This window comes from Labrus bergylta, chromosome 10 (genome assembly GCF_963930695.1).
Source record: "Labrus bergylta chromosome 10, fLabBer1.1, whole genome shotgun sequence".
Classification (NCBI taxonomy): domain Eukaryota; kingdom Metazoa; phylum Chordata; class Actinopteri; order Labriformes; family Labridae; genus Labrus; species Labrus bergylta.
In genome coordinates, this window is record NC_089204.1 from 5,957,205 (window position 1) to 5,975,375 (window position 18,171).

Consider the following 18,171-nt stretch of genomic DNA (forward strand, 5'->3'; position numbering starts at 1 on the left):
TTATGATGCATGCAGGTCATTGGATAATACTTTTCATGCAAACAGTTATTATTTCAATTATCTCCTCTCCATTTGATTTTAAGTTTTGTTGTTGACGACTGAAACCTGTTATCATTTGCAAAAAGTTAATTTATGAGATCAAAGCTTGAGTGACAATTTGTTGTCTGTCAAAGTCGTCAGTAAAATAAACTCTGGCTTCACTTTTTGTCCTTACCACTTAAAAAATCATCAGCTCCTGTGTGTAGAATCTAAATCTTTTTACAGCTCTTTTTTCTGGGCTTCCTCTGCCAAGTCTGCTTGGCTTGTTGACTGTGCATGAAAATCTGGTGAACACACGATCCGCAGTGGGACAGCTGTGATCCTCCAGAGATTTAGTGTGAAATGAGGCATCGGTCCACCTGTGCTGGTGCTTAATGGAGCACAGGAAGAGGTGGAGAGAGCCCTCTCTGACCACCCCATCAATCAAAATACTCCCAGCCTTTCTTCATTGTTTTTGGGAAAAAGAGAAAGAAGCGCACAATTGCTTTTCAGAAAATATACTTTAATACAGACATTTTCATAACCAGCGTGCATCTATTACTTGCGTGTCAATCAAACTCCAGACAAAAGTACTCGTGACACAAAAAACATTGAATAGAACAAGCCTGGACATGCCTCTGTAAGAACAACACAACAAACACATGGATCAGTTTTATATTCAGGGCTGTTGTCAAACGAAAAGTCAGAAGCTTTAACAAATTTCTACATGCGCAAAATGTTTCCTCCCTCATCAGCATGCAGTGCAGTCCGTTATCTGTGCACCAAAATGTAACAGTGGCAGCTGTGTTTGATTTATATCCTGTCAAATCTTCAAGGTGAAGTCACTACTTCCAAAAGCTGCACCACACCTACTGTACCCACACATGACAACAGGTCTGTGTGAGTGTGTGTGTGTGTGTGTGTGTGTGTGTGTGTGTGTGTGTGTGTGTGTGTGTGTGTTTGTGTTTGTGTTTGTGTGTGTTTCAGAGAGTGAATGTGTTCCTGCACTTCGGAGGGAGTCTGGTAAAAAAAAAGTCAAATGAATTGATGCTGACAGGAGAAGATGTGTGTGTGGACACTTCAGCTGAAAGTTTGGATTTTGTTGACACACTGCTGGATAGTTTATGAGATGCTGACCAGCTGTGATATTGATACATGGATATTATCTCAGGTAGGCCTTGCCGTGGCTTCAGATTTTCCAGTGAGATACCCAGAAACGAGCATCCGAAAAAAACTCAACCAACAACTTCACAAAAAAACTGGAACATCGTTTGTTGATTTTGGCAGCTGTATTCTTCTCATAAGCTGTGTGGAAGTTTATACACATGTTGCATCGTACTGCAGCATCAAGGGATGCTCATGGGGGATAAATCTTTAGGTTTCAAGATTCAACTTTGCTTTTCAGGTTTGGTGAAATGACATTTTAGAAATAGTCTATCAAGTGGTTGTCTCCCATTTTTTGTCCCTTGAGGCTGCTGTAAAGATACTTTTGCTTAGAGATCAATTGTAATAATGATTTTTTTCCCCCACACAGAAACGTATAATTAGGAACTCAAGAGAATATGACAAACAGGAAACACTCCCACACAATTTGACCTGAATGAAATTTAGCACTAATGCAATAAAGGCTAAAGTGCTCTCTTCCAAATAAAGATTGAACAGACCTGTAGATTGGACATTTAAACATCAACAAATAAAGAACACATTACACATGATGTCAAAAGACAAAAAAGGAAACTTTAGACTGCATTAATCCTTAAGTGTCTGCTTGAGACAAAGACTGCTTACGCAACAAGTGGTCGTAGCCCATCAGATTCCAATGTGAAGCCAATTATGCTGAAGTGACTTCGGCCTGCATTTTCACTGGTGGCCAGTAGGGGGTTGTCTTATTGTTTCGTATTGATTAAGATTAAGATTAAGATTTACTTTTATTGATCCCCACAAGGGGATCAATTTCAGTTTTTACACTCTTTAAGTCATGAACACACACAAAGGCTGAAATACACATACATGCAGAAACAGGATCCTATGGAGAGAAGCCAGAGTGACGGAGCAGCCCACAGCGGGCACTCCTGAGCTGATGGTGGGGAGGGGGTTTGGTGCTTTGCTCAAGGGCACCTCGGCAGTGCTCAGGAGGTGATCTGGCACCTCCAGCTACGAGACCAACTTCCATATTTGGGACTTGAACCGGCGACCATCCAGTTCCCAACCCAAGTCCCTACAGACTGAGCTACTGTATTCTTCAGTTAAGTTAATTTTGTATTACACAAAGTCTGAGTCAAATAAACTGTAATTCAGGTACACTCTCGACATGGTGGCTACACAGTGAACACATTGCTGCTGTAGAAACCTTCTTAAAGTTTAGTTTATAGTTTTGTGGAGGAGTTCATACTTTTTGTTTTTGAGTTTGTTTGTTTTAAAGCCTGTTTTCCGCTTTAGCTAGCTAAATTAGCGACCCAGTACATGTTAAAGTTGGGCTACCACGACAGAAAATAATACCTTGGTAGCAAAGCTAGCAGTATGATTAGCTGATAATGTAGCATTTGATAGCTAACGCTCGGCTCCATCTTCACCTTCTTGTCCAGCTTACTTTCTGCTCCAAAAGAAAACATTTCTACAGCTTGGAAAACAGTGTACGACTTATGGGTTAACCAAAACAAGTGACAACTTTGTTAAACAGTTGTGGCAAACATATTAGCTAACCACAGCATCTGTGTGAAATATTGTGTCTGTTAGCCTCATAACCAGGGATGTTCCTAGCGACTAATTTCCCTGCTGATTAAATGCAATAAATCGACTAGTCTAAGGATTAGAAAATGCTCTGAAATATTTCAAAAGTGAGCAGAACTTATTCTAACATGGCTTCATACGCAGATAGGCCTAGCCTACCTCAACTTGTGGGCCGGGACCCAAAAGTGGGTCACAGAGCCATGTTTAGTGGGTTTATGTGTGTCTGGGAATGGAAATGTTGAAAATTGTTGACACAATCTGTTCCATCTGCCAACCGAACTGCACTATTTTTCTCACAGAGGTTTGTGGTGGGTCCTGAGGCTAGACCAATTCAGAAACCACTGGCCTAAACAATGTCCAATTGGTTTAACTTTAGCAATGCTAGCACCACCAAATGCCACATGTCCACTGTGCTTAATCATCAGTTCAACTGACTAGTGATTCTGGAATCAACTAGCGAGGGAGGCGTTTAATCGTTTAGTCGGCTGTAATTGCACACATCCCTTTTAATCACTGTGCCCAATGCACCTATGTAGTTCTGAGAGAAATTATCATGTATTCAGAAAGTGTTCATCTTTCTTTGTTAGCTAGTTGTGAGCAAAGTGTGACTGATCAGATAACAACTAACAATGAAAGTATTGATCAATGCAGGATGAAGATCCATCTGTGTTAAACTCAGAGCTGTTGGGAACAAAGGAACAAAGTTAATGACATTAGATTTCCTTGGAAACACTTAGGGGAAAAGCTAACTTGCCAGTTGTCTACTCTGCGGTCTTGTGCTGTTATGCTAATCACATCGAGGCTTCACGGGTTATTTGGCACAGGTGCACTGATGCTTTAAGGTGTTACTCCTAGAAAAACCGGCCGAACATGAACACACACTCTGTACACTGCAAACAGACACCATACAGTCACTTTTTAAACACTGTGCAGCATAGAGAACACAACAGTGTTTGACAAATATCCGATAATAGTGAACAAACATGCACCACAAAGTCGAGTAGAATACATTTTAACACTCAGTGCTACAGGTTGCTGTAGCTAACACAGACGTGTTCGACTGTGCGACAGAATGAAGCTTTAATATTGCTGCTGATCTGTGCTTAAAGATGGCATTGCTTTTGTACATGGCTGTTCAGCTAGGCCACTGTTGTGCTGTGATTTTTATTGGTGCATCTTCACAGTGCCTATAGAGAGCTTATCGTTGTATAGGCAGTGAACTGCAATCAAGTGTGCGTGTGTGTGTAGTAAGGTGTGTATTTGTTGGTCTCCTGCCGGCCTTCATGAATATGTTGTCCTCCAACTGAAGCAACAGGAGACTTGACATCTCTGAGTCATACTGACCATCTCCGCTAAAAGATGAAAGCCTATCCCCGGGAAGTAGTCCACGCGGGATAAACTAAAAGTTAAAGTATCCAAATTCAGAAGACTTCTCCGTCCTCCTGACGAGCCGAGATGCAAAGAGCAAAGTAGTGAAACAGAATAGGAAAACAATTCTTTCTCTACAGGCGCCATCACAGAGCTTCAAAGGAGATGGCGAGGACGAGATGAAAGGCCGGATGCATTGTTGTTTTTGAAAAAAAAGAAGAAAAAAAAAGATGGCTGGTCCTTGTCTTCCTGATGTCAAGGCTTGCGTTTCCAGCAGTGTCTTTTATCACTCGGATATGAAGGCAGGAAAAAAGAGGTTGAATTAAAGGAGACTTTTAATATTCTTAAACCTGGGCTCGCTAGTTTTCATATCTTGAAGTCAAAACAACAAAGTTTTTGGAATTGCTCCAGTAGATTGCTGCAGCGAAAACAAACTGTTATGGCTGCAACATTATCGTTGCAGTAAAATATATTTTATTGACGCATGTCCACAGAAAAGTTTTGGTCAGTGCCATCAAGAGGCTCAGATATTTTAATTTTGAGTACCTGACAACATTTCAGAAAGAATCCCCAGAGAGAGAGAGAGAGAGAGAGAGAGAGAGAGAGAGAGAGAGAGAGAGAGAGAGAGGACAATCACTTTTTTTAAACATTAAACAGCCGTCAATGTTTTGAAAGCCACCAAACTCAATTCTCAATAACAGCAATTTAACATTAAAAACATGGGAGTTGCTGTTTTTATTGCCGGTTCAATCACAATGAGTTTGTGTTCTTTGTATGACCTTTTTGTTTTAGATAGTTAGTGAGGTCAAATCCTGTGTTCTGCCAGGTAAACATACAGTTTGTCCATGCTTTCAGGTGACTTTTAAGACGAAGAAAGCAACTTCCCCGTAGGAATCCTTTCTGTTATGTTGTCTGACACTTACTGCCAATTTCCACATAATCCATGCACGCTGCGTTCATGGTTTTGCTCCATCGGACGGCGCAGCTGTGTCTGTTTCTGGAGCGCAGCGATACACACGACTATTGTGTTTTATTTTGAGATTGACCAGATGCACAGTGCGTTGTTTCCTTGTCTGACTTCCTGTCCAGCTCGATCTATTCTGCCTAGCTTGAAGCTTGCTCGCAATGAGCTCCGTCGAAAAATAGCGGTATTTGAAACGGAGCAGTGGTGCTGCTGGCTGGTACCAGTGACAGATAGCGGCGCTTGCTGTCCAAACAGAAGCATTGACTAGAGTGGCAGCGTGCGGCAGCGTGGTGCACGGAGCTGATGGACCACAGCGCACCATGAGTATGTGGAAATTGAATCTGAGCCTGGCAGTGACGAAAACAAGACGTTTTAGTGGACGTACAGATAGGGTGCATTTCCTCACAGGGATTATTATGTCGCTGTTTAAAGACTTTTGAATGGCTGCCAGCTGAAGCAACATACTGCAGCAATTCAACAGTTTTTGTGCCTCTTAGTTTTGACACCAACGTCTGCCCTGGTTTAAAAAATACCAAAAAGAGGGTCAGAGGTCAGGGAAAAGTTTACTGCTACATGGGGCACACTTTGTTCTCTGGGATGGGTAGCTGTGCGAATGAGCCGCAGTCGGTTGGAGAATCGTCAGACCTGGCCGATCCAGTGCCACTCAAGGGGATTCTCGCTGCGATGGCGGACATTTCTCCTGTTTGACTCTCTGCGGTGATTCCAGGGCGCTCTGAGGTCCTGTTCAGGTCGCTGTCGTGGATGTTCCCTATGCCGAAGAGCTGGATGAGGCACTTCCTGAACTGGATAGAAAATGAGAATTAAAAGTGTGATTAGTAGCCATGTTTACATCGTTAAAACCACTCTGTCTTAGGCTTGAGCTTGAGGAAAAAGTGGGAAACAGAAAGTCTTTCTTTAACACCTTTAATTTTGGGAACACTGTGCACAAACAAATAAGTGTGGATAAGTTCAGGCAGCACGGTACTGTATGGTGTCTCACTAAACTTTCCCTTCAAGGTTCAAAGACTTGTAGTCTCACTCAACCTTGCTCTCAGAGAGTAACAATTCAGACAGTTTGTAAAGCACATTTTATATCACAGTAAAAGAAACCCTAGTGCTTCAGCCAATCCACAGACTGAGGTTGGTGCTCCCAGAGAAGAATCTAAGACGTCAAAAATTATTCAGAGGACTCCTTTACACAGGCAGAATCCAAAGAAAATACAACTAATTACAGCAAATGTATTGAGGTGCAAAGGACTAACGTTTTGAGGCACTGCATCTTCCTCAGAGTCAAAGTGACTCCAGTACAATAACTGTTCTGTGTAAATCATTCATGCGTCATCACTAGAAAGTTAAACGATCCTTATGAGATTGAACATGTAAACCATTTCAAAATCGAAAACCAACAAAGCGGTCTCAATCTACACTCCAACAGAAACTATCCTGCTGCATCAGAAAGGATCCCTCCAATCCAAATCCATTACATCCATAAAGATCCACCGATTGATTCAAAATGTCCTCCACTGTTCAACTGTGTTCTCTGCACTAATTAATGCATTCTGAGCTTTCGACTGACACTTCATTTGACCAATCGGGACCTTGTATTCACTGCAAGGTGGCTACTATAACTGAAGAGACCCTGAGTAGAAACAGGACTCTTTCTCTCCCATCCATGGCGGGCATAACACATACAGATGTGTGAGTTAAAAAAAAGACGGGGTCAGCAGTCTCTTCTCTTTGGAGACTCAGGAGCAAATGAGGTTAGCTGACTTTGTAAAAATGAATTCAAGTGTCTTTAAAGGAAGTTAAAAAGGGGGCGCCAGTAGCCATAGCAGTTAGTGTGCGTGTCCATGTATGGTGGCTGTAGTCCTCCAAGGCGGCCTGGGCTCGAATTTGACCTTTGGCTCCTTTCCCAAATTACCTGACCCACTCTCTCTCTCTCTCTCTCTCTCTCTCTCTCTCCTTTCTGACTCTATCCACTGTCCTGTCACTAAAATAAAGGCAAAAGCCCCAAAATAAACTTTTTAGTAAAAAAAGTTAAGTAAGTAAGTAAAATTAACTTCTTAAATAATAAAAATTAAAAAGAAAAGACAAGATAGCTTTGTCTGCACTAGAATCAGGGACATCCAGGTTTTCTCACTGTGTCTGCGTTGCCCTCTATGACACATACACACTCACACATATACTGGGCGTACCTGTGGATTGATGTTCTTAGAAAAGCATCACCCCATCCCCACTTATATCATTAAAATCCCTGTTTTCCACATTACTCTAAATTTAAAACCTTAATTGACCTTGTTTAGGTGTTAAAGTTTCCCCTTCATGAAGCCTCAAGGGTGAAACCATGATCCCTGACCCTTAAAGACCTAAAGATCTAATTCAACACACAAACCTCCTAAAGGCTCCCCTTTAAACCAGTAAAGATTTCTAAGAACTGCAGCGACACCTTCGCTCCCCTCTACTGTTGGGAAAAGCAAAAGGCTGTGATGTTGCAGTGTCTTTGTTCAATCTGAGACCGTAATTATGCAGATAAATCCTGCAGAACCACAATGTGTATAACATTTTCCTCTAGCTTTAAAAAAGTAAATAAAGCTGTTGCATCACTGCTGCACAGAGAATAAGGTCATAAAATGTCAAAAAGAAGATCCTGAAACACATTTTCATGCTTCTTTGATGCAGTTTGAATTCAGAAGAGTCTCAAAGTGAGGTTTTAGTTAGCACATAAAATACACTATGTGACAACTGATGGAGACACCAAAATGACAACACTACCTGGAACGAACCCCTTCCACTTCCAGGATGTTTTTGCCGTCATTGTTTGTTGCAGCTTGTAAACACAAGATTCAAATTGTGCACCGCCTTGTGGGCTCATCGCCCCCCAGAAGCACACGCCCACTGCAGGACTAACATATACGTTTACTGCTACCTGAGAATATTACATGTTGTAATAGAAAAGCTGATCATTTAGCAAGCTAGCACAAGCTTGTCATTTGTGTTCGGCACCTGACTGCTCAACAGAAAGCTGGCAAACTATGTGTGGCTCTTCATCCCAAGCCACTCCATTAGTGCCTAAAGTAGGAGAAAGCCAATCGAAGGTTCACCCTTGTTTTGTAACGAGCTTTATCCACCTGATTGTAGCACCACAAATTAAGATCAGTCATCCCACAGCTGTCTCTTAAAGTCGGCTCAACAATGATCTTTTCTGTGAATCTGGAGCTCTTTGTCCATTTTTGACCCTAAAGGTTAAACTGTTCATAACCTAAATGACCTGACAGAAGAATGTATGGAAAGAATACAGTACAATGTTGTTTTTCTGCCTGAATGCTTTCATGTCTGGAGTTGTAAAAACTCATCTGTGGCAGCAGAATGAGGAGAACAAAGAATTACTCAAAACGGATCAATAAAGTTTTCCACTCCCAGTGGGCCAAACGTCAATTTGTTGCTTTAAATTAAAAGTATATCTAGTCTGTCAACACAGTCCAGACCTTCTTTTTGAAAAGCGTTATTTTTAGATCTCTGCTTCGCCTTCTATTGATCAAGCTGTTTGATATGTAGAGATCAAAACGATAAAGCCTCGTGTGAAACAGATGTTAAATAGAACTAACAGAAGGGATTGATGCATTTTTCTAGGAGGCTTTCTCTCTTCGATCTTTTGACCTGAGGGATCCCAGGAGACGGTTTCAGCTCACTTTGTTTCGTAAAGCCCGGCACACACTTAAAAGATTTTTAAAATCTGAACACATGTGGACAATGTGAAAGAGCACACACGAAGATAGGTAATGATAACAATAAAACAGCACACCTTACACTCGCAGAGTCCTGACTCTACAGTTAACAAACATGGCTGACGACTAGCAGCCAGAATTGGTGGTGATGGTTTACGACACCTTTTGACTGAAAATTCACAAAGAAGAAATGAAAACTATGGATGACGTTGTTGACACAGTGGGAAGAAAAGCTGCACATGTTACAGTGCGAGCTGGTTGAGTAAAATAAGATCTGCTGCAGATGTTTTGCTCCCTTCTTTAGTCAGCTTGCTTCCTAATAGGCTATCGTTTATTTCATTAGACAATCTACAGAAAGCGTGCACGACAGCCGTCTCTTAATTCAGCAGAAGCATCCTTCGGAGGACGCAGATCAAGATTGATTATGTCCCAAAAGGCGATCCCATTTGGAAGGTCCCTTCAAATGCGGCCAACAAATGTGTCCAATTTTTCCTGGATCACAAAGGATGCATCCTATATCCAAGGATTCACTGGTCACTAATTCAAACAAAATGACTACAATGACTACAGTGAAGTGATTGGTTTTATCTCAATCAAAAAGACTAAAAACAAACTAAACTTTCACGAATTTTAAATGACCTTCAAAATAATAGGTTAAGTTTTGTGACGTTGGTTTTGTTAGCTGGTTCTGGTGCAACTGTTGAGGTTGCTAGGTGACAGAAGCTGCGCTTAGTAACCAAAGCATACTGGTGACGCAAACAGGAAATCCTATGTAGACCAAAGCATCTCATTTCAGAAACGACCTCTGTGGTCTACGTAGGCTACATAGGCCTGGTCCTTGGTAGGCTGGGTTCTTTGGAGGGTATTACCCTTTATTGTGACACAGCTCACAGGATATCTGATTGTGATTGTACAAAACATACACCTCATACCACTGCATTATAATCTTTTAGTCTAGGACGATCAAAAAAAAATCTGCTAATTTTTGTCAGACTAGAAGAATCGGGTAGTGTGTACCCGGCTGAACTCAAATAGAGAAATCACAGTCATGCAGCAGAGGTCAGCTAATTTCTAAAAGTTGTGTGTGTGTGTGGCTGAGATCAGTCTGTGTCCTCACTCCCGTCCAGTCGATGTGTTTGTGCGGACTGTGGATGACATATTTAAACAGCGAGAGCAGCCGAGAATTGGGCCAATCAGAAGGACATGCAGGCCTCATGCAGCTCCCTGGCACATGTAGAACTGGACTACTGTTCTGAGGTCTAAAAATAGATCACTTTAAATTCTATCATAGGACGCACGTCTCCCTGTTTGTCTTATAACCTGGCCTGATAGCTTTCATGTTCACTGCAGGCCGGACTCTAAGAGTGGTACTGGAAAGAGAAAGGAAACCTGTCTCGTGCAATAAAAACTTGCAACAGATCATCAGCAGTAGTGAGGAACATGCTGACATGACAATTTTAAAGAACTTTTATATGGGATGTAACCAGAGCTTTTCAGGACAACTCTACCATGCTCCACCACCTCTAAAGAGGTTTCACACCATTAAAACCCAGACTGACAGACTGAGAAGTTGCTTCTTTCCCCGAGCTGTAGGCTCGATCACCCCCCCCCCCAATGGAAACATACTCCCAGCTGCTAGGCAGTGTTTCTAAATAATGTAGCACTACTGCACTTTAAACTCGCTGCAATACGGTCACTCTGTGCAGTACCGATTATTCATGTATCTTTCATATATATTTTGTGTTCCTTACTCTAGTCTTTCATCTGCTGTTTTTATATATTGTTTATGTTTTATCTTGTCTGTTGCTGCTGAGCTGCCTGTCACCACTGAAATGTTGTTGCATTGCACAGAATGCCAATAAAGTATATTTTCTTATCTAACTTTTCACAGTGATGTCTCCAAACTGCAGCCAGTCTTTACCTCGAGTCTAACTGACGAGTCAATTTAATACGCTGTGTTTGTGTTTAGCAGAAAGAAAACATCAACTTTAAAGGGAACATACCATGAAAAATCCACTTTTAGAGTGTTTTTGAACATTTATTTGGGTACCCTGAGTGTCTACTGACCCACAAAATGTGAAATAAACCCATCCAGTCCAGTTTGTGGTCTGCATAAGTCTTACAACACAGAGAAAAATGCTCTGTTTCTAATGTGCTCTCCTTGTGATGTCACAGTGGGATTCTGGTTAAAAAAGAAATCCCATTCCCTCCACTGGTATCTCCATCCATGGACTCCACCCCCAGCCTAGAACAAAACTTTTACGCAGGTCTGCCAATTTTATTCTTGCTGCAGAGGAGTGATGTCTAAAGGGAAAACTCAGGGGGGGCTCATTGCATTTAAAGAGACACACACACCAAAACGGAGCGTTCTGAGAGAGCTGGTTTATACAGGGTCACAAACCTCCTCTGGTGCTTGATTCATGTTATATTTTGACCAAAGCACAGCACAGATGTTTCATTTAGACCACAGGGGACTGTTTTAAGGGGACCCATGTATACAAAGCAAAGAGGATTAAAAAAATTAATTCCAGATTAATGTCTTCTCATACTGCTTAACTGCAGATACAGTTGAAATCCACTCAGTGGTGATTCTAGAGTCTGTGGGGCCCCAGGCAAAAATTTATTTGGGGGCCTTCCAACTAGTGTTCATAACGTTTATGTCTGCCAGTATCCCGACACAAACTCCCTTAATCAAATTTCTCCTGATTGAAGTATAAATGGCATGTGGAAACAAGGCTCAGGCTCCAGCAGCAGATTTGTCTTACAGTCAGTAAAAACACCTCGTGACCCCGTTAATCACCGCTGCCTCAAATAAATAAAGCAATTACAAGCCCTGTTTGACTGTCACATTCTCCAATTAATAGCTCCTTCAATCCTGTTATGTAGATCTTATGTGGAACACAATCACTTAGTAGTCAGCAAATGTCAGTATGCAATTAAAAAAACTGCAAGCTGTTACTTTAAATTAAATCAAAGAGAGTCTGTTACAGTAAAACATGCAAAAATGATTTGCAACTAAGGGAATCCTGGTGTTTGTTTAAAACCTGGGCTCTACAATTACATATCTAAGTGTCTCAATGACTACGAAGGGTCATAGGTCGGTTGTGGATGACTGTGAGACCATGCTGAAGTGCAACATCCTGCAGTTCATTGATTGTCCACTAGAGGCTGGCTGCAGAAGCACAGGAAGTCACATACACACCCATTCGAAAGAGCAGAGGTTAACATGTTTACAGCCCGGTTAAAAAAAACCAAATAGGTCTGATTAGCTCATGTCTCGATCGACACACACTGTACAGGGGGATTTTCTGATAACTCATCTGTTTTGATTTGATGAATGATAAGAGGTAATCACAATTAGTCATATAGTTTATTTTTGTTAACCTCAACATAAGTATTTGAATTACTTAATTCAGGTCCATATTTGCTTTAGTTGCAATGACTTGAAAAGGAAAACAATCTGGGCAGCATAAGGGTCTTTATATGAGCCATGAAACAGCATTTTCTTGTAAAAAAAATATATCCCTCTTTTACAGGAAGATCTATATCTTTAGGGATCTTGATGTAATGTTGTCAGACACTTAATACATAATAACAATCTGGGGACGCCGGATAGCCTAGCGGTTATGTCGCGCCCCATGTACTTTTACAGAGGCTATATCCCTCTTTGCAGCGGCCATGGATTTCAATCTGACCTCGGCTCTTTGGAGCTCAAGCGGTGGAGAACATGTGACAGAACAAGGAAATGGAAAAAAAATAAAATGTTTAAAAAGGTCTTCATAGACTTTTTTACACAATTTTTCCAGGCACACATTCGCAACCCACAGAAAGCTTATCTGCAATCCACTTTTGGGTCCTGACCCACCAGTTGAGAATCACTGACTTAGACCTAAGAATTTGAGAATAGGGCTCAGGTTAAAACCCACCATAAATCCCTGTTAAATCTGGGTATTTGGGTCTTTTGGGAAATACTTCAAATACTGAACTCGTCAGCACGAGAGGTAAATGTCAGAGTGCAACGAAAAACAGACTTTTAGAGTCTGTTTTAAAGAGACTGCAATTGTGGCTCAAACTATTGAATCTCCTGTGTTAAAGAACTGCTCATAATCACTCTTTGGTAATGTCTGCTGTCAAACAGTCAATAGACATCATATCGTCATTGAGAGTGTGTCTCACTTACACTGACAAATGGTTGGACAGCACAATGTAAAATTGAACGGGTAAATGGCATGAAATGTCAGCATTGGCCCTTTCAAATTCATACAAAAGATGGCTAATGTATTTTTTAACAGATCCACGCACCGACAATTGTACTCTCTGGATTTCATCTTTCTTTTATTCATATAGCATGCATTATTGAGTGACAGGCTAACACCGACAACAACAGACAAAATATCTCCAGTCATCTGCTGCACACAGTGATGAGTTTCAGCTACATGTACCCTCCAAACTGATGCAGAATCTTACTGGGAATTACACATAGTGCATGAATACGCTAAGTAAACATGATCAAAATGGTTAGTTTAAAATGGCTCAGTTACCTGTTTGTTCATGAAGACGTATATGACGGGGTTGTACACAGTAGCTGTTTTGGAGAAGAAGGCAGGGATGGAGGCCATTCGAGGGTCCAGTTCGATGGTTGGATGAGCTGTGACCAGTATGGAGAAGGCTGCATACGGCGTCCAACCCACCATGAACGCTACAATCATCACCACCACCATGCGGGTCACTTGACGCTCTGGCTTCCTGGCTGTGGCCAGACGACCGTGAGACACCTTGAGGAGTCAGAGGACCAAATCTAAAGTCAGTTAACACACAGTTGACATTTTAGGATGTCTACATTCATCGCCTTGCATCACTTGCTTAAAATTCATGTCGGTTAACATAACATGTGAACATTAGCACCTTCAGATACCCCGTTAAACAGAACCCCGATAGGTATGTGCTCATAACATCACCTGGACTCTCACACATAGCTGCGGTTTGGTCTTAAACAAAAGAAAATCTTTGTTCAATAAACTCACAAATAGTTGTTAATGTTTACTTGAATAGGTAACAAACATTTTTAGCCGCTAATGCTGGCCTTACATCAAACAACATTTCAGTCAATTTCAAAGTCACAGTAAGCGTTGAGAGTTTTGTTAGAGTTGGGGGGTGCTCCTGTGATCTCAGTCGTTTGGTGTTAGGTGGTCATAAAACTTGATAAGAGCTGTTTTAAGGCAGTCTTGGTGTTAAAATAAAATCAAACAGGTTTAATATTATCACAGATCTTTAGTCTTGTCTTATGAAAAAAGTGTTGTTCAATGACGTGACCATCGTCGACAACCTATAGAGTGGTCTCCCGAGCACCAAACAGGAAGCTAACCACGAGTAAACATGGCATTGAGGCGAAGGCATGTGAGGTACTCTTAGACTGATGAAAAGGAGGAGGAAGAGGTGGAGAAACCGAGAATGCCTCTTTGACATGACCTCTTCTTTGTACCACAATAGAGAGGCGGAGAAAAAAAGATGGACAGAAATAGTTGCAGTCCCTGAAAACCCTGCTGAGTATGCTATAGCTAGCTAGCTAGATACAGTAGTGTTATCGTATTTATGCAAAAGTAAAACCTTTCCTCCGGTAACAGACATATACTGAGTTGCATAAAGTGAATGTCATAAAGGTGGAGTCAGTAACATTGTCTGTTGTAGCTTGTGTAGTTGTCTTGGGCTCATCGCCCCTGGAAGAGCAACACTCACTGTAGTGTAAGCATGTCCGTTTACTGCTCGTATACTGCAAGCTACCGCACGCTAGCACAAGCTACTGGGACCACTGGTTTTTGTCACCTTACTCTCAGAACAGAAAGCAGACCAACTCTGCATCCAAAGGTGAAAGCCGACCCAAGGTTCACCCTCGTTTAGGAAGCACTTGTTGTTTCCCCTCACTATGATAATATCTTCTCTTCTTTGCGGCCACGTCCCCCTCAGTCAAATTTGTCAGTCTGAATGGCATCCAATCACTGAATTGTATCCCCTCCTAAACTCACCTGCTCGCTTTTCATTGGCTGGAGGAAACACACCAGCTCCCCGCCCGAGTCAACCAAAACAAACCAAAACATGAAAATCCCATGGGAGGACAGAGTCTGTGCAGACACAGTCACCACCACTCATCTATGGAGACCCATAAGTGATGGCTGAGCGCCATTACTTTGGTATAAGGCTATTGTTTTAATGCAGGAAAGAGCTGCTAACTCTGCCTTTAAAGATTTCCATGTGTGTTGTTTAAGAACGCATACTGACCTTCCTGAGCTTCTGTAGGAGTTTTCCATAGCAGAAGAATATTAACCCGAGAGGAAGAATGAAACAGGTGCTGAAGAAGGTGATGATGTAGCTGTGATCCTTCATGTTGGTTGAATACCTGTACAGAGGTGGACAACAAACAAATGCACATTTTAAGAGCTTTACACTTGGTCACAAAGCCTGGCCAAACCTGACCATGGAAAACATCATTTGTAAGTATTAAACGTGATAAGTTATCAACAACACTTGTGCCTTTTAGAACAGACTGGTTAATAATCCCATAATTTCCCAGCTCAGAGCTGTCGTGAAATGTCATTCTGACATTCAGAGGCTTTTATCTCACTGGAGAAAAGGATGAAAGTGTTACTCATCATTTGAGCTTTAGTTAAAAGGAACATTTCACAGCTGGGACAAATATCTGTGACACAATTAGAGGCGCGCAGGCCTCTAATTTAGGCTCATTATGGTCATTTTCATTAGAATACCTTCCACAGTCAAATAAAACAAGCGTCTGATTAATAAGCACGGAGGTACCTGACAGACACAGCATGTATTTGTATTCATGAACCTTCCACATGTTGTTTTCATCAGTAAAAACGAGTGGCTGAGAACACGGGTCAACTCTCACCTGATTCCTCATGAATTTATGTGACACACATGTAAAATAGAAATTCATAATGCATGAAGATTTGTTTGGTTTGTTCATATTGCCCTTCTTACTCAAAATAAATCTTTCAGGCATCTGGTCAGTACCATAAGACAGCTTGTGTTGTGAAGGATTTATACGGTTTATCCGCACAAAGCCACTCTGAAATTCACAAAACCCTGATGTGTTGTATGACATGTAATTTTAAATGTCTCCCATGATGTAAGCCACTGTGGGCAGAAAACGTAAAGGTTTTTATCTAACACTAACATGTGTCTTTCGTCCATCTACAAACCCCCCAATTATGAGAAAAGTCCATCCTCTCTGTCTTCTGCCTGCTCCACTTTTCAGAAAATGTGTGCTCAAACAGGCACATCACAAAGGGCAGTAACCCCTCCCCCAGGTGGGTGACACTCACACAGCTAGGTGTTTGTTCTGCCCTCTTTCTAACTGTAAACAATAGGACATGGAGCGAGAAAGCCCAAGCCACCCAAGCCCTTCCAGAGAGGGGGCGTGGTCAGACACAGCTCATTTACATTTAAAGGTACAGACATAGAAACAGCCTGTTCTGAGCAGGGCTGAAATAGAGGGGTTTATAGACATGATCAAATACAGGATCAGAGTGAATTTAGAACAAGAAACTTCACAGACATGTTTTGGGGAGATCTATTCATTATGTATGTTTCATACAAACATGCAACCCAGTGTGCACATGGGGAGGAAAGGAGGAAGAAAGTAGGTGTAAGTGCACTGCAGGTGGAAGAAAAGCACTGCTAAAACAAGCGAAGTAATGTGCTGAAAATAATCTAAAAGCAGCTAAAACTATCCAGAACTATCCCTTAATTACTGAAGTAAAAACGATTTGTTATTCTATTGAAGTACCTGAACAAAAAAGGCATTCAGTTTCTCTATTAGCAGTAATATTTAGTCAGCTGGGGCCACAAAATGTGTCCCCCACCTCCATACTGAGCTCATCTGTATATTAGCCCGACAGAGCTGTCACCAGACAAACTGTCGTCTTTGATGAGGTGAATCATTTGCACAAGTCGAGCTGCTTCTGTCAAACAACCCCACAAAAATCTAATTACTGAAAAGAGTCAGTCTTCCCACCGCTGTCCTCCGTCTCTGTCAGTCTCCTCATTTTCAACTGAGGACTCAGTCTGACTTCACATTTGACAGTAAAGTTTTTGTGCAGGTGATTTCTATACCACAGGATGACAGCTAAATATTACAATCTACAATCTACACAGAAATATGACAGGGTTTACTTTTTTTTCAGGTGAAGATCCTTGTATTTAATCTTGTTCGTTTCTCAAAGTGCTGCAGAAAATCTCAAACCTGTCACCATCTCACAAGAAGCAAACGTTTAACATACTGCCTACACAACACAGAGATGTTAGTTATGTTCAACAAAAATCCTGATAACAACACAATATATGCATGTTTTACACTCTGATATTGAGCGACATTCTACTCACACACATAGGCCCAAAATACACACACATGCAAAAACTGGACCTATGGACTGAGCTGTTGGGGGTTCGGTGCTTTGCCCAAATGACTTGTGCTCTACCCTGGAAGTGACCTGACATCTCTCCAGCCACCAGACCAACTCCCCTACTTTAGTCTGGTCCGTGACTTGAACCAGAAACCCTCTGGTTCCTAACTCTAGTCCTTAAAGATGAGCTTCTGCCGCCCCCTTTTATAAGAAATAATTCAGTAATTGAAAATTAGGCATTATTCGGGGCATGTTTGATGTTACTGACAGGCGTTGTAGTTGTTTGTCAGGACGCTCAAGGCTTAGCTCGACCTGTTAGCCTGTTTCTAGGTTGATAGAAAGTGAGGTTGAGACAGAGTTTCCAATATGGCGACTGCCATCATTGGGCTTCAAAAGGCTGCTGCAGAAAATGATGGATTGCATCACTTAGGCTGCGGCCATGTTTTGTACAGTCCATGTGTAAAACAGTCTTATGATGACTTAATGTCGCTGAGGGGACGAGGTCAAAGTTAAGAACTTTGTTGGAGTGTTAAATGGGGCAGGGCAGAGAGAGGCCCGTTTGACGATAGCGCTGAAGAAGTGCTGGAGTGATTTAGTCCAGCTCTGACCGGGAATCTTACTCAAGGGACAAATGAGACAGCCCTTTCTCCCCCTGTAAAGTGAAAATCCTCAGCTTCTATATATTTTACAGTGACTGTCTGCTAGAATGCAGATCTTGATGCCATGGTACTAGATAAAGTCAGACTTTAAACACACCCACAATTTCTGTTTTTGAAAGAACATCTCAAAACACTGAGAGACTGGCTGTTGCAAAGTCAAGTCAATCTCCATCCAAACACTGATAATGAATGCATGATAGCAGGTAATCTATCTGCTGCATGTGTGCACATTTCCCCAGTAAGGGGAAGACCGGAGTACTGAAAGGGATTTTTAAAACAATATATTG

At 41.6% G+C, this 18,171-nt stretch overlaps 1 protein-coding gene across 1 annotated transcript in view; it reads right to left on the reverse strand.

Moving 5' to 3' along the window:
- Positions 1 to 501: 501 nt before the first annotated feature.
- valopa (vertebrate ancient long opsin a) overlaps positions 502 to 18,171 on the reverse strand; it is a 30,239-nt gene continuing 12,569 nt past the window's right edge. The window contains exons 3-5 of the mRNA XM_020641307.2: positions 15,082 to 15,199; positions 13,347 to 13,580; positions 502 to 5,883 (exon numbers count right to left, since the gene is read on the reverse strand). Of these exons, the coding sequence (XP_020496963.1) occupies positions 5,650 to 5,883; positions 13,347 to 13,580; positions 15,082 to 15,199 (586 nt within the window). The 3' untranslated portion in view covers positions 502 to 5,649. The remainder of the gene's footprint in view (positions 5,884 to 13,346; positions 13,581 to 15,081; positions 15,200 to 18,171) is intronic.